This window comes from Eucalyptus grandis, chromosome 4 (genome assembly GCF_016545825.1).
Source record: "Eucalyptus grandis isolate ANBG69807.140 chromosome 4, ASM1654582v1, whole genome shotgun sequence".
NCBI lineage: Eukaryota > Viridiplantae > Streptophyta > Magnoliopsida > Myrtales > Myrtaceae > Eucalyptus > Eucalyptus grandis.
Window position 1 is genome coordinate 15,433,792 of NC_052615.1, and position 14,683 is coordinate 15,448,474.

At 40.7% G+C, this 14,683-nt stretch overlaps 1 protein-coding gene and 1 long non-coding RNA gene across 2 annotated transcripts; one reads left to right on the plus strand and one right to left on the minus strand.

Annotated features, from left to right (window-relative positions):
- Window positions 1–7,383: 7,383 nt before the first annotated feature.
- Window positions 7,384–9,395, minus strand: LOC104442748 (alpha-farnesene synthase). The gene is made up of 5 exons (XM_039310740.1): window positions 9,341–9,395; window positions 8,860–9,232; window positions 8,185–8,614; window positions 7,854–8,063; window positions 7,384–7,686 (listed from the first exon to the last, which is right to left on the minus strand). Exons 1-5 carry the CDS (start codon window positions 9,393–9,395, stop codon window positions 7,384–7,386), a joined length of 1,371 nt encoding a protein of 456 aa, XP_039166674.1.
- Window positions 9,396–12,338: 2,943 nt separating this feature from the next.
- On the plus strand, window positions 12,339–14,091 carry LOC104442747. The gene is made up of 3 exons (XR_005550623.1): window positions 12,339–12,388; window positions 12,798–12,864; window positions 13,568–14,091. It is a non-coding gene; the product is annotated as an uncharacterized LOC104442747 (long non-coding RNA).
- Window positions 14,092–14,683: the final 592 nt, after the last annotated feature.

Below are 14,683 nucleotides of genomic sequence, written 5' to 3' on the forward strand. Positions count from 1 at the left end.
GGTTTCGGTCGCCGCTGGGAAGGACGTGTGGCAGCTTCTTTAGTTGTGGCTGGGCTGTCCTTGGTGCTGTGTGTGGCGATCCAAAAACCCGAGAGATGGAGAGGATTCGGTGGTCAAAGATGCAACTTCAGTGGATTTTACGGCTAGTTTGTTGACCAAGAGCTGGCGGCGTGAAAACAAATCATGGCTGAAGCACGCTTGGTTCGTGAGTTGCAGTCTCACGGGTTGAAGAAGAGAGTAACTGGAGAAATTGGTGGGCGTGAGGGTGAAAGCTTGTGGGGGATAAGTCTGCACGTGAAGAAGAAAGTGGGATGGCTCGAGGAAGGCAAATGAAAAGATCGGCGGGAGCGGGTGGAGAAAAAGCATGCATTCGAGAGAGGAAAGAGAGGAGAGGGGGAGCAAAAAGTCAAGCCCTTATCCAAACAATCATCAAGCCTTAGCCATCCCATTTATTGTTTGTCCCCCATTTCTTTCCAACCTTAATATTCACAAATAAACCAAATTGAAGTCCAAAATTGCTGCCCTTGCCTTAATCCGAATTTCACCGATATTAACTTCAATTCCTCACTCAAATCTCCAAATCAATCCAATTTCAACGAAGATCAATCCCGTAAAGTTTTCTGTGAGTCCCCAACACCCAAAGGCTTAGCTGGAAAGTCCAAACTCACTTAAATTCGGTCAATACTAATTTCTGTAAATTTTCCACGACGCCCGAACGATTTTCCGTAAAAATCTCGGAATCTCTGAAAAATCTTCGGAGGATAAGTCGACGTTCCTAAAATAGCTCGTGACACTACAGAACTTTAAATTTCTGAAATCGGGCTCGAATTCACGGTTAATTTCCATTCGACGCATTTTTAGCGTGACCTAGACTACCGGGTAATTTTCAGAACTTTTTAGTGCAAATGACCCGTGGTCGATTTTCTTCGAACCACAATGAACCCACTCGACACATTGGCAACTCTTGATTGTCGTAAAAATCTCGAGAATTCAAATACGGACACAGGGTACCAAAAAGATAGAGAATTCAGTCTAGTGTTGGTCGACGAGAATTTTCCAATTTAGTGGTGTCACCCACGATTAGCCACATATCTCAATTGAATGAACCTATATCTGATCTCAAATTGATTTATATCTGTGCCGTAATGGTCTCGACAGATGAGCACGGTCGAGCAGCCGATTCCTGGTCGAATTCTCAAGTCTATTTGCCTTAAAATCCTTAATGGTTTCCCCGAATAGTCTAGTTATCTCGAGAGTGATCAACTTTGAGAACAACCCTATAGACACATCAATGAAATGCCCAATTGATTCAGTAGAAAACAGGGTCGAAAATCTGGAATGTCACGGATGGTCCTAGCTAACCTACACTTCCGATCACCTTCTCTCGGCTCCAGGTCCTCCACTCAATGACCCTGAAAATTTGGCCCACAACGAGGTGAGATATAAATCTCAGCGAGTTCACGCTCTAAACCCCAATTAGGAGGGAAATACGCCCAGAGGCATCCTAACCACATAACCACGCATTTAGCATAGAGGACTTACCTCGCCTCAGTTACACCCTGCAGGTCAGCACAGTTTATACACCTTATGCATAAAATCGATGCACACAACAATTGAAACGCACTACTCAACTCAATAAATCACAGAGGTCCAGATTATAGGGCCAAATCGTTATGACACGTCTCATACCATATCACACAATTTTGTTCCATAATCCGGCGCATCTATTCCACTCAACATGTGTTCCAATTGATAATTTCGCCCACTCTAGGGTACAGCCTACTAGAAGTTTGGCGATCTACTGGCATAGCCAAGCATCGTCTCACCCCTATTGGGCATGGTTACGTCTCTCAAAGACGACTTTCCCGAAGGAGTATAGATCCAGCCTCTACTGCGACCCAAATCCCAATAAATGGGTATCCCATAAAGGGTAACGTCAATCCGACATAGATCGGGGACGGGTTCTCTTAATCAACATACAACCAATCAATCTCGGCTCAGGACACCGTGCATTGCACTCAAATGCCTCAATTAAAATAGTGATCCGGGCCTATTTTCTTCGTATTAAAAACACTTGGTGAAAATAGTCATGTGTGGGTACACGGTCGATTGGACCTAGAAAATTCATGACATTCTTTTTAAAATTCTATTGGTTTATATAGTATATAAAACCATTTTCAATGCTTAAACCCAATACCTGGGACTTTCTGAATAAATACCAAAATTCACGAATTTTGGAATAATTGACCAAATTTTCAATCGGCACTCAATTTTCACAATTTAACATTCAATTGTAGAAATTAATCATACCATTGCAATCAATATGAAGTTCCGGTCACCAGCTACCCCAGCCTAATTTCCGGAAAAAAAAAAAAAATTAATAATTAAATAATTACTGAAATTAATTAAATAAATCAATTTAAATTCTAAAAATACTAACTTAGGCCAGAATCACTAAATTAAATACTGATACGGGCCCAGAAAATTCCCGAACCCTTCTAGATAAATAGCACCTCCTATCTAGGCTTTGATTAATTTAATCTAACCACCTAACATGCACAATTAACTAATTAAATCACTAATTTAATCTAACTAACCACCTAATTTATAATTAAATTAAAAAGAGTTTAGTGCATAAACTCACCAGTTTATTGCGGAAATCGATTCACCACGACGACGATGCGACGGTGGCCAAACTTAGGCTCGTGACGACACCCACGGGCTTGGACCGGGCCTAAGCTTGGCCCAACAAATCTCAGCCCGAGCTGAGATTTGTTATGGATTTGGGCTGGAGTTGATGGAGATGCTAGACAGAAAATTTGCTGGATCTCGTGGGCTGCTGAACCTGGCCTGAGCTGCACTTGAATGGGCTGAATTGCTAGGCTGATCTCCAATGTTGAGGAAGCTAGGCTGAAATGCAAGCGGCTGAATAGGGTTGGTGAAAATTCGCTGGGCTGAATGAAGACCGAAGATGGGCCACTCGAAAATGGAAGAGGATCGGTGGGGTTGTCTCGGTCAACCTTGGTGGAGAGAATGCTGGCTTTTGACTGGAACGTGGCGGAGAAGCGTGGGTCTTCGGTTGCAGAGAAGCGAAGTGGTGGATGGAGGGATGAAATGAAGAAGTTCTGGACTGCTCGGTCTTCGTGGTAGCTGCTTTGGTTTGAGGCAAGACGGCGTGAGCTGCTTCAGTAAGGGCTTCGTGTAGCTAGCTACTGAAGGAGAATGGTGGGATTTACGGGGTCAACACCAGCTTTGCTGGTTGACTCGAGTGGAGCAGCTGGCGTTGGTTTGATGCGGGGACGTGGCAACGGCGGGAGGCGTCAAACGTGAAGCTGCTTTTGGAGTTGGCTTTTGGTGGAGAAGAGGGATGAAGTTTCGAATGTGAGATGGCATAAATGATGATGATGATGTGGTCGGCAAAAATGAAGAGAAATTGTGGCTCAAGGAATGAAATGCGAAGGAGAGTGAAAGTGAAGCAAAGACAGGAGCTTGTGTAGAGGGAGAGGCGGCGGCAGACAAGGCGTGAAATGGAACCTTTGAAGAAGAGAAGACAAAGTCAATGAAGATCATCCAAATTCTTAAATGCATGATCCCCCAATTAGCCCTCAAACTTATCCCTATGTCTCTTAATATTTTCTTGCATTATCTTCACAAATAAACCAAATTTTGAAGCCCAAATTTGCTGCCCTTTTTCCAAATCCGAATTTCACTCAATTTCTCTTAAATTTCTTCATTGATTCTCCAAATTGGGGTCCGATTTCGCTGAAGAAAAATCCCGTACAATTTTCTATAAGTCCCCAATACCCAAAGGCTTGGCTTGGAAGTCCAAATTTCCTTTAATTTGGCCTGTACGAATTTTCATTAATTTTCCGCAATGTTGGAATAATTTTTCCGTAAAAATCTCGGAATCTCCGAAAATTTTTCAGAGGATGAGTCGACGTTCCTAAAATAGATTGTGACATGACAGAACTCTCAATTTCTAAAATTGGATTCAAATTCGTGGTTAATTTTATTCCGGCGCGCTTTTAGTGTGACCTAGTCTACCAGATAACTTTCAGGAATTTTTAGTGCAATTGACTCGTGATCAATTTATCTCAAGTCATAACGTGCATCTTCGACACATCGGCGACTCTCGGTTGTCGTGAATATTTCGAGGTTTTAAATACGGACACCAAGTACAGAAATGACTGAAAAATCGATCTAGTGTCGTTCAACTAGAATTTTGCAATTAGGTGGAATCACCCACGTACCAATCACATATCTCACTCGAATCGACCTATCTCCGATCTCTGATCAATTTTTGATGGTGCCATAATGACCCTTACAGATCAACACGGTTGAGCAGTTGATTCCTAGTCAAATTCTCAAGTCCATTGCATTTAGATTCCTTAATTGCTTCCCCGGATAGTCTAGTTATCTCGTAAGTGATCAGCTCAGAGAATAGCACTATTGACGCGTCGATGAAAGGCTCACTTTATTTAATCGAAAACGAAATCTGAAAATTCAAGTTGTCACAAATTTGTTCCCGGGAACAGATTTGGACTAGAATCAATATTAAAAAAAAAAAAAATTTGATTCTCGTTCCTAGAACAAATCTGAAAATCAAAATCAACTCTTCTTCTTCTCTTTTCTTCTTCTTCATCGAATGCCATCCCATGACCGGCGTTCGCCACCGTTCGCCGCCGTCGGCGGTCGCCACCGTCCGCCGTCACCCGTCACCGACAATCAGTCCGGTGAGCTCACCGGAGGCTCGCCAGGCCAGGGCGAGGTCCAGCGAGCTCGCTGGAGGCAAGCCCAGCCACTGGCGAGGCCCGCTTGGCCACCAGCGGGGCTGGACGAGCCTTGCTAGGGCTAGGCGGGTCTCGCCAAGCACCAGCAAGCCCCGCCTGACCACCAACGAGGCCGGGTAAGCCTCGCGACGCCTGGGCCCCATCGGGTGGCCAGGCGAGCCTCGCCTAGCCCCGACAAGGCCCGCCTGGCCACCGGCGAGGCTCGGTTGACGAGGGCCGGCGATGCTCCGATGAGGTCGTCGATGACCAGCCACAAGAAGAAGAAGAATAGGAGAAAAAGGAAAAAAGAAAAGAAAAAAAGAAAAAGAAAAGAAAAAAAGTAAAAAGTAAAAAATTATTAAAAATTCAAAAAAATTGATTTGGAACAAAATCAATGAGCATGGTACCAAACACAATTTTATTCCAGAATCAGAAATTTTAGACAGTTACAAAATGGCTTAAAATGCTTAGAATCTGTTCTTGGGAACAGAATAAAAAAGAATAATTTCTGATCAGAATCTACTCCCGAGAATAGAATCATTACCAAATGCGTCCTAAATGGCATAAAGAAAATGGCACAAAAAAATGGGAATTTTCCTTTACAAGAAAAAGGGTTGACCAAGACAAAGGCTGGACTTCGTGGGTCTTGTTGAGATTTTTTGGTCAAGACTTGAAGTATAAAAAGAGACGCATAGGGAAGTTCTCTCTTGGCCGCTGTGTTAGAACGCGAAGATTTGTTTGCCATGAGCTTTACATCCATATTGAGTTGCTTATTTATAAATACTGTGAATTTAGATCTATTTTAAGAGCATAAAAGTAATTGTAACTTTGATTCTCTAATTATTAATGAATTATTTATCACTGACGCTCCCATGTAGTAGATATTGATATTCGGACCAAACCACTTATTGTCCTTTATTGTTCTCGTTTATTTCTTTGATGCTTTCATGTTGATTTAATTGAAAAATCCTATATTTTCCACATTGATTTTACAACATGGGTCATAACAAATAAATGGACATGGAGGGAACAAAGAAGCATGGTTGTAGTGGGCGTGTCTTATTTACAGAGAAGTATGGTCTCTCTTATTTGTGCGGGCGTGTCATATTTACAGTGACAAACACGAGGCGATGAGTTCGGGATAAAGTCCCTACCACACACATTAATAAATTTGTATTTTTGAAAAATAGGAAACTACAATTATGACTAAGTTGAGTCAAATCGACACGGCCTTTCATTGAACTTCAAGTTTAATATATGTCACAACCTTTCTAGAGATGAACTACCCAGAGAAATTTAATGGATTACTAAGCATGGTACTTAGCACGGGCTGTCCTAAATCCTATCAAGCGCAACTTGATATTTGATTTAATTATGCAATTTTTCTTACCTTTTAGAGCCGCCACTAATTGGTTATGGGTCGAATAATGGCCAATATGCTCATTCCAAAGATCACATCCATACGTTTTGTATTTTGCCTTCCGACTATACACTTGGCTTCATCATGTTTCACTCTTGATTGCATCTAACCTGGCCGTGAATCTCTCTCTGCCATGAGTGGCCATATCTTTCCGCCCGTTACTCCTTTCTTGCAAAAAATCACACATATTTAGCTGATATTGAATATATTTGCGGTGTCTACCCTTTTCATTATTAAGAATATGCCCTCTGGATCAAAGAACCAACCCTCTTAGTTAACAACACCTTATGTGCAATGCACATGTGAAATTTTCGGCCACATCACGAAATTTGATGGGCATGATTGAAATTCAAGTTCAATGCAGTTTATGTGGGTTTAATGCTAAAAATGCTCTTAACACCTATATGCAATTTAATTATTATTTTTTATTTAGGGGTCAAAATCAATCCCTAATTTTTCTACGCAATGAATTCTTAATGGGTCACAATAAATTAGGTGTCATAATATAATGGAAAGGATACTCTTTAAAATCAATTCAAGTACGACGGAGGTTGATTTCTTAACATTTTTAGTTGACGCAAGTTGCAAATTTTGTCGTTTTCACCATGTCAATACGACATAAAATTCAAATCTACTGACTTGAAGAAGCATTTTCTATGGACAGAGACCAGATGACAAACTTTCAAGGGGAAAATGCATTGACATATGATAAGGCTGCGTGTTAGTGGATAACGGATGCCCCCAATAAAACCTCGCAAATCGTCCTATAACAAGATGAGAAATTATGAGAAACGCATTCATTCTCCCATACCCATTGCGGTCCAATTATTTTTTTACGTGCAATTAACTTGATTCAATAGAATAAGTTTCATCATAATTTCGATTCTACTGAGAAAATAATGTACCGCCACTGGCCATTACAACATTCAATGTCGCATCGGATGAGAACAATCAGATTATTATGATCTCGAGTATCTCTTTTGAGAGTGCGATTCATGTGGATCAGACCGAATAGGCACATAGTTACTACGTGCGATGTTGTAAGATGGACATCTTGCGGATATTTGACCATTTTAAACCCAAGTAGATGATTATGCAGCTTAGGATACAATTTGCGTGTAGTACTCAATCTTTTGACTGGCAGCAGCTAGTCTACCTTATGCACTTGCTATGTGATTACATTTGCGCTTTATCTCAGTTAAGAGCGACAGGGTGGATCACTGCAGATAAGATTTGCCGCCTAATATCACCATCCTGGACGCCAAACCCATCTCCCAACTGGTAAAGCATATGTGCAACACGAGCCGCGTTCACAGTGGCATCAATGAAGGTTCGGACAAAGGGCGTCTCGAAATTGCCAAAGCAATGAGCATTGATGCTTTTCCATGCCTGGTTTATCAATTCCTTGATGTGCTTCCTAGCGACGTCTTCCGGAACATTCGCTTCTCGCCTGTAACACACCACTGACGATGGAGCATCTCCTCTGTCTCTTTCGGCCTAATTGAACAAGTAAATCATTTTAATGTGCTTATCGGATTCGATCTCCTTGATTCAGTTACACCATATGCCGTGTTAGTACAAGATTCTTTTCACAGGCTAAGAATTCTTAACATCATGTCCAATTCAGTTGGTATATAACTTTGGCGGAGAAGTTTGATAATTACCGTTGACGTTCCAAGGTCATTGCAGAGTCGAATTATCATGGACACATTGTAAATCAGATCCTTGTTTCTCTCGAGCAAATCTGCTACATCCTCCAAATTCATATGTCCCACAGAGAAACTAGCGTGAGACATGATCAGTGGTCCTGAAGATGATGTCCACGCATTGCTCAAGTACTCTTCCAGCGATGGTGTGTAGCCCATATTGTCCCACTTTGCTTCAGTAAGTAAGGAAAAAAAGTACTTATTCAGAGATGATTAGTTATGTAAGGACAAAAAAATTTTGGGGTGACATGTGCATATGTATGGAATTATCCACAAGTTTTTCTCTTACTGCTTTCGCAAGATGTGGTAGCACTCGATGCCAATCTTCATCTTTGCCAATATCATAAGCGATCTCGTGAATAACATCGTCAAGCGCTTGGAAACACACCTTCATGCACTCGGGAAGCTGTTGAATCTGCTCCGAGTCCCATCTAGAAGCATCAGATTTTCCAGTTAGCGAAAATAAACTGAACAGAGACGAAAGGAAGAGATTGGGAGGCATCGTGGACAACCTGGTAATGGCGCTGGTAAAGCATTCCAACTCTTCCAACGAACCATAAAGGTCGTAGACATCGTCGATCACCAGTATAAAGCATTCCAACTCTTCCAGCGAGCTGAGCCGTGTTTCCTGAGAGAGTCCAAGGGCACACAAGAAACTCTCGACCAGCCGATTCCTCGTGAAGTCCACGTGCTCCATGAGTCCCAGATCCCTCCACCACCTGAATTTACCGAAGCAACTAATCAGAATCAAAAGCTAGGAAAATCACATCATGTCTGGTAGAGATATCATCAAAATAGGCACGTTCCCAGGGTTAATTTAGACCATATATATCACGACCGAGTCTGTTGAGTTTTCATCCTGAGATAAGTCGAAAATAGAACATGACATCCTTTAAACAGATGACCTTGGTCAAATGAATCGCTACATTTTCTATATCATTTGTGAATATACATATAAAATTACCTAGATATCTCTCTAAGATCTCTTTGGTGTGTGGCTTGGACCGTGTTCAAATTGAGCTTGGCAAGCTCAAGCAGATTGCTTTGCTTGTCCTCCCGTTGCTCGTACAAGCTTATTTGCCATTTGATGTCGAACCACTGGACCCTCCAATGCAACGGAAGCTCCAAAGCATGGACGGTGCGTTTGAAGAGACGACCATCCAAACTGGACACTCTTTTGCGGAGAATCCCAGTTGAGAAGGCTTTCGCCTCATGCAAAATGTTTTCACCTTCCAAAGCCAGATGTGAAGCCTCAAGAAGCTCTATCATAGCTTCAACATCTTCGTAATTGCTTCTGTTGAATAAGATGCTTCCTTCTTTGAAGCGTCTTAATTCATCTGATTACAGATTGAAAGTCGAAGATTTATGACCAGACAGAACCGAGAATAATTGCTGATAATACTCAATATTAGAACTACGATGACTGATGACTCAGAAGATATTACCGTCAAGGAATAATGACACATGAGCTTTGAGTGGCTTATATGCATCCAATTTCATAGTACCTCTATGGGGACGACACTTTCTTCACCGTGTTGATGGGGCTTGAGAGCAACTGTTTCAATTTAGTTCTCATGACGAGCCCCACACGGCAACCTCGGTACCAGTTCCTGCCTCCGGCCACATGTTGAGAGCACGTCAAAATATCTTGAAACCAAATCTTAGAAGCTTGTTCGGGGTAAGGCCAAACCAAACTAGATATGTCTACAAATGCCTATCTGGCAAAACGCAAGCCACATTCATCTAGCTAAAAAATCGAATTTAAGAAATCAGTTGGGAATAAAGTGGGTGCACAATTAATCATTGTTTGTGTTGATAAATATGTCTTGAGATTGAAACCATTGAACGAAACCTGAGTTCGTATTGGAGTCGGTCTCCTGGGATTAATATAGGTTCTCTAATTAGGTTGTTGTTGTTGTTTTTTTTTTTTTTTTTGGGGGGGGGGCTTTGTGCCTTGGTTTGTGCCAAGAATGTGTAGAAAAATTCTTCTCGTGAGTTTTGTTCACTTTTGCACCTAAATTGGAGAAACCTTTTGTCATTGATCAGTTTTGTGTATTCTTTTGTAAGATTGAGAGATTGTTTCGTTAAGAATTGTGAGGGCTAAACACTATACAAGCTACTAGAAACGTTTGAGTAACTCAAATGTGTTTGTAATGTCCATTCTTTCACTAGATCTATAATGAAATTCGATACTTCTCTTCCAAAAGTAATTCACACCCCCGAATTATGTAAATTCGATGTCTCATTTACCTTTCAATTTTCTAGATTATTATTGTCTGATATCATGTTTTTTCACAAGAAATTGCACTTGTTCATTCATTAATTTCTTGGCATGATTCAATATGAAACTAGTAGAGGATCCGTGCCTCCCACTAGATTGAAAAATTAGTTTCTATGCTTTACTCTATGATATTAAATGCCAAATTTGTTGTGATTTATGTGCCTATGTTCCCTCTAGTTGAAGTATTCAAAATCTTTAATCTAACTTTGTTTTCATACAAAAATAACTCAATCTACCTTCCACATACGCACACATACATATGGATTTTCTTCATGACGAGTTAGTGTGTATTAATGGAATTAATGATTTTTTTTTTTTGGTTTGTTGATTATGCTAAACTTTTTTCTTATATGTCATATTCTAACTCTTAACACACTCTCAGACTTTTGTCATGTCTTTTTATAGAGTATGGTAGTCGAATTCCACACTTGAAACTAAAGGTTCACATCCCCAGCTCCCTAAAAACTTCCCACCTCTCTTTTTTCATGTGAGAAAAGTGGCTACTGGCGCAACACCTGTGATTAATTATGCTAAACTTAGAAGGCTATAACGTTAGTCAAACCTTATTAGGCTAAATAAACAAGATGAATAAATGCACGGACCTAAAAAGTACGTGAGACATGTCACAAGTGGATAGTGATTTTTCACCGACGGGAGACCTTCTCCAGGTGTTTATGATCTTTTAACCTCGTACCTCGTACGAGCAATGTTAGTCACTTGTCTACATGTTAGTCACTTGTCTATGGTGATTTTTCATTCGATGGATGGCGATTTGAGTCGATGACCACGCGCTGACCATTGATGTACGCAATTAAAGCAAATACCGTACTCCAAGAGTTCAATCATTTTCATACCAACGATGATATAAAACGAGTTTGTCAGTTTTGACTTTTCTCGATCGATCATTAATTGTCTCAACTGAAAAATTAAAGCACTACCAAAATAATGGGAATCTCTCTAATCAAAACATGATCGTGATATCACTCATTTATGGGATTATGAATGAATCTTTGCATGCCTTATCATCTCACTTTAAGTAAAAGCTCAGTCTTTTCAATTCAACATATAATAACATGGCTTCGGTGGAATATTCCATCTTAAATTTATTTCATGTGGATGATTCCTCATTCATCGATTCACATGCCATCTTCATCACACTCTTCATTGAAAAATGAGGTGTTGATTCCACATTCGTCCCATTCCCTTTTTTCCCCTTTCATTTCAGCATTTGAGGTACGATGTCAATTTATGCTCTCAAATGTTTCCAAGACACAATACAGGGAACTGTTTTCGATTCTTTCAAAATTTCTCAAAGTTTTACCCCCATAGATATAGACGTACGATAGAAACTAACACTCTAAACGATGAAAGAGAGCATGCTCACTGTTAGAATAATGGGGTTATGCAATTAATCTCGAATGCATGCCGACAATGTTGGAATGAGTCTGGGCATCACGAGGGAGTGTCGGCACTAAAGTAAAAAAATCGTCCTAGGAGCATGAGAGAGACGTGCCACACTAACATGTGCACATCGATCTGACGTTGGATTGCGACAGGCGTCCAGGTTACCCCTGTCAAGAAGATGAGAAAATATTCAGTGGTTAGTGCGCGCCACGTCATCCGCTGACCTGGTGCACACTAACCAATGAAATACCGGCACGTGTCCCCGAGCGAGACCCGCTGAAAAAGGAAGGCGCTGATTTTTGGGCTGCTCGGCTCGGCTCGACTGCACCGCAGAAGAAAGGACGGTCAGCTTATTCCTCCCGCTCGAATTTTTTTCACTCTCCTCACTCGAATTTGCTGGGTTTTTCTCTCTCTCCTCTCTCGCCTTTCTCACTCTTCCCTCCCTCTCTCTTTCTCTCTCCGACGAACAGGACGCGACCTCCCAGTCTCTCTGTGCCCTCCCTCTTTCCGACCGGCGAACCACCGCCAGCAACCGACGAACTACCGCACCGGACCGGTGAGAGGACCGCAACCTTCCTCTCTCTCTCTCTGCCCTCCCTCTTTCCGACCGGCGAACCACCGCGAGCAAATCAGACCTGGGTTTTTTTTTGGGGGATTTTTTCTTCTTTTTTTTAAAGGCTGAGGGGTTGGGCTTCTTTGTTTGTGCTGGCCAGACGACGGAGAAGGCGATCATCGAAAGGAGAAGCACCGGAAGAGGAGACCGATGAGGACGAGGAAGTCATCTACAAAATTGAAGTTCCGGGAACAGGTGACGGCTGATTCGGCATTCAGTTAGATGTTGTGTGTTTCGGATGGGTTTGGAGCTATTTCGCAAGTCTTGGGTGAATTTTGGTTCGGGGGTTCGCGGACCATGTTGCTCGTAATGGCTATCGAGATGCTGTGTGGTTCGATCTTTGAATAATTTGTGAGAAATGCCTGGATGTGAAGAGAGGACTCCGCTGAGTTGTTTTGAATAATTTGGTGAAGTGGTGATGATAGATATGTTGCTTGAACTAGTTTTCATTCTCGAGATCTATATTCAATTTGATATTTTATTTGCATGTAATAGATGCCCAGCCCCCAATCCCTCCACTTAGTACATCAGATGCTTGTGCTTATGCTAGATCCTCAAAATGTTCTGCTTGGATTGACATGGTCGGATTCTCTCGATATTTTAGGCGAAGAACACTGATTGCAATTGGGACTCATGACTTGGATGCGCTAGAAGGCCCCTTCAGCTATGAGGTGTGTGTTTGAACTAATTGCCTAAACTAGAATCTAAAATGAAGAATTCTGCACATGTCCTACTATCCTCGCTTGAAGCTAAGGCCCAGTTAGAACTTAAATGGAAGATTTTCAGATTGTTGGCATAATGGATCTTGTCATGATAGAGTGTTATCCGGGCTGGAAGCTTGTGCTCACCTATTCTTTCCTTTTTTTCTCTCTATATATTTAAATGCCTGAAGGATTCCCTCTTGAAGCTTCTTTCTACCCCACACTTTGCCTCAGCATCTATTACATGTTTTCGAGGAGTTGCAGCTAGCTAGACAAGCTTTGACCAGTTCAAGTTTTGTCATCTTCTGAGCTTGTCCCAGAGGATGGTATTACTATATATATCCGAGATACTCTATTTTGATCCCAAAAATTCGTAGTATTATGTTTCGCTATCAGGAGTGCTCATCTACTAGATAAAGCATAGACGAAAACAGACATGACAGGGAATTGCACATTTGGTTTAGCTTAATATGTATGAGTTATATATTTGCTACAGCTAAATGTTTCTTCTTAATATGTACGAGTTATATATTTGCTACAGCTAAATGTTTCTTCTTAATATGTACGAGTTATATATCTGCTATGGTTAAATGTTTCTTAGAGCAAAGTATGATAAAATGTTACGAGAAGTGCAGCATATCACCGACTCATGTTCCTTTTCCTTTGGTCTCAGGCTTTGCCACCTTCCAGTATAAGTTTCGTCCCCTTGAAGCAAGTAGTTTCATGATAAAGATTGTATTTTTCTGTTCATGCATGTGCCATGAGTCTGATCTGCAGAGAAGATCTATGTATTTGTAAGGATTTTGTTAACTGTTCTCTAGGGGCAATTCTTAAGTCAACTGATTAAGAAATTTTTATGGTTTTCAATTGGATGCACAGATTGTTCTTGTGGTATTTGTAATTTTTTCTTTGGAAAGTGAATCATATTAAATAAGTATGCTTAACAAGTGCCCTTTTGTTAACAGTGCTCTAAGGAGACTTACTAAGTAACTAAAAAGGAAATTTTGTAGTTTCCAATGCATTAGCATGTTATTTCTAATTACTATTTTGCAAAGTGAATTATTCCAAATTAAGTATGCTTAACATGTCAATGCCACTTTTGAGTTCATGAGATTGCTTTCATTTATATATTTGTTTTGTTTTCTCTACCAACTGCGATTGATGTGTTGGCTGATCACGCCTTAGTTTCTGTTCTGATATTAGGTGAAGAACTTCAGAGCTGATGAATTAATGGAATTTTATAAGGTGGGTCCTCAATAGCTGCTCCTTTTAATGGTCTTTTTATAACTGTCATATTTGTTTTGTTGCATATATCTTATGCTTGGAACTTGCTTATTCAGTGTGCTAGTTGATATCTTCCTGTAAATGAAGAACTATGTAATAGTTCCTCATTTTTGCCACGTTGTTTTACCTGTTTTTCACTACTTTGTTGCAGTCAGATTTGAAATTGAAGAAGTTCTTGCACATAATAGAGAACTCGCCTTTGTTCCCTGTTATCTATGATTCAAAGAGGTATCTTGGTTTCTTCATACACTCTTTTTTGTAATGTGAGTTCCATGTATAAATATGAAGTGTGTATATTGATGTTAAGGGAAAATAATAAATAACCACTTAAATGTAATGACGTGTTGACTTAGTTTTGATTCAACCATTGCCACTTAAGTCATTAATATTGCAACCTTGAGTTATTTGGGGGTTGATCAATGCATCGGGTTCAATTTGCAAAGAGAAAATAATCTAGGCCTTCAAGCATCTTTTGCCACATTAAGCCACTAAGTGCTTGGTCTCG

Coding starts and splice junctions, on each gene's coding strand:
- LOC104442748 (XM_039310740.1), bottom strand. CDS start 9,395: ATGAAATTGGATGCATATAAGCCACTCAAAGCTCATGTGTCATTATTC. Junction 8,615..8,859: donor GATCTTAGAGAGATATCTAG/GTAATTTTATAT, acceptor CGGTAAATTCAG/GTGGTGGAGGGATCTGGGAC. Junction 8,064..8,184: donor TACCACATCTTGCGAAAGCA/GTAAGAGAAAAA, acceptor ACTGAAGCAAAG/TGGGACAATATGGGCTACAC.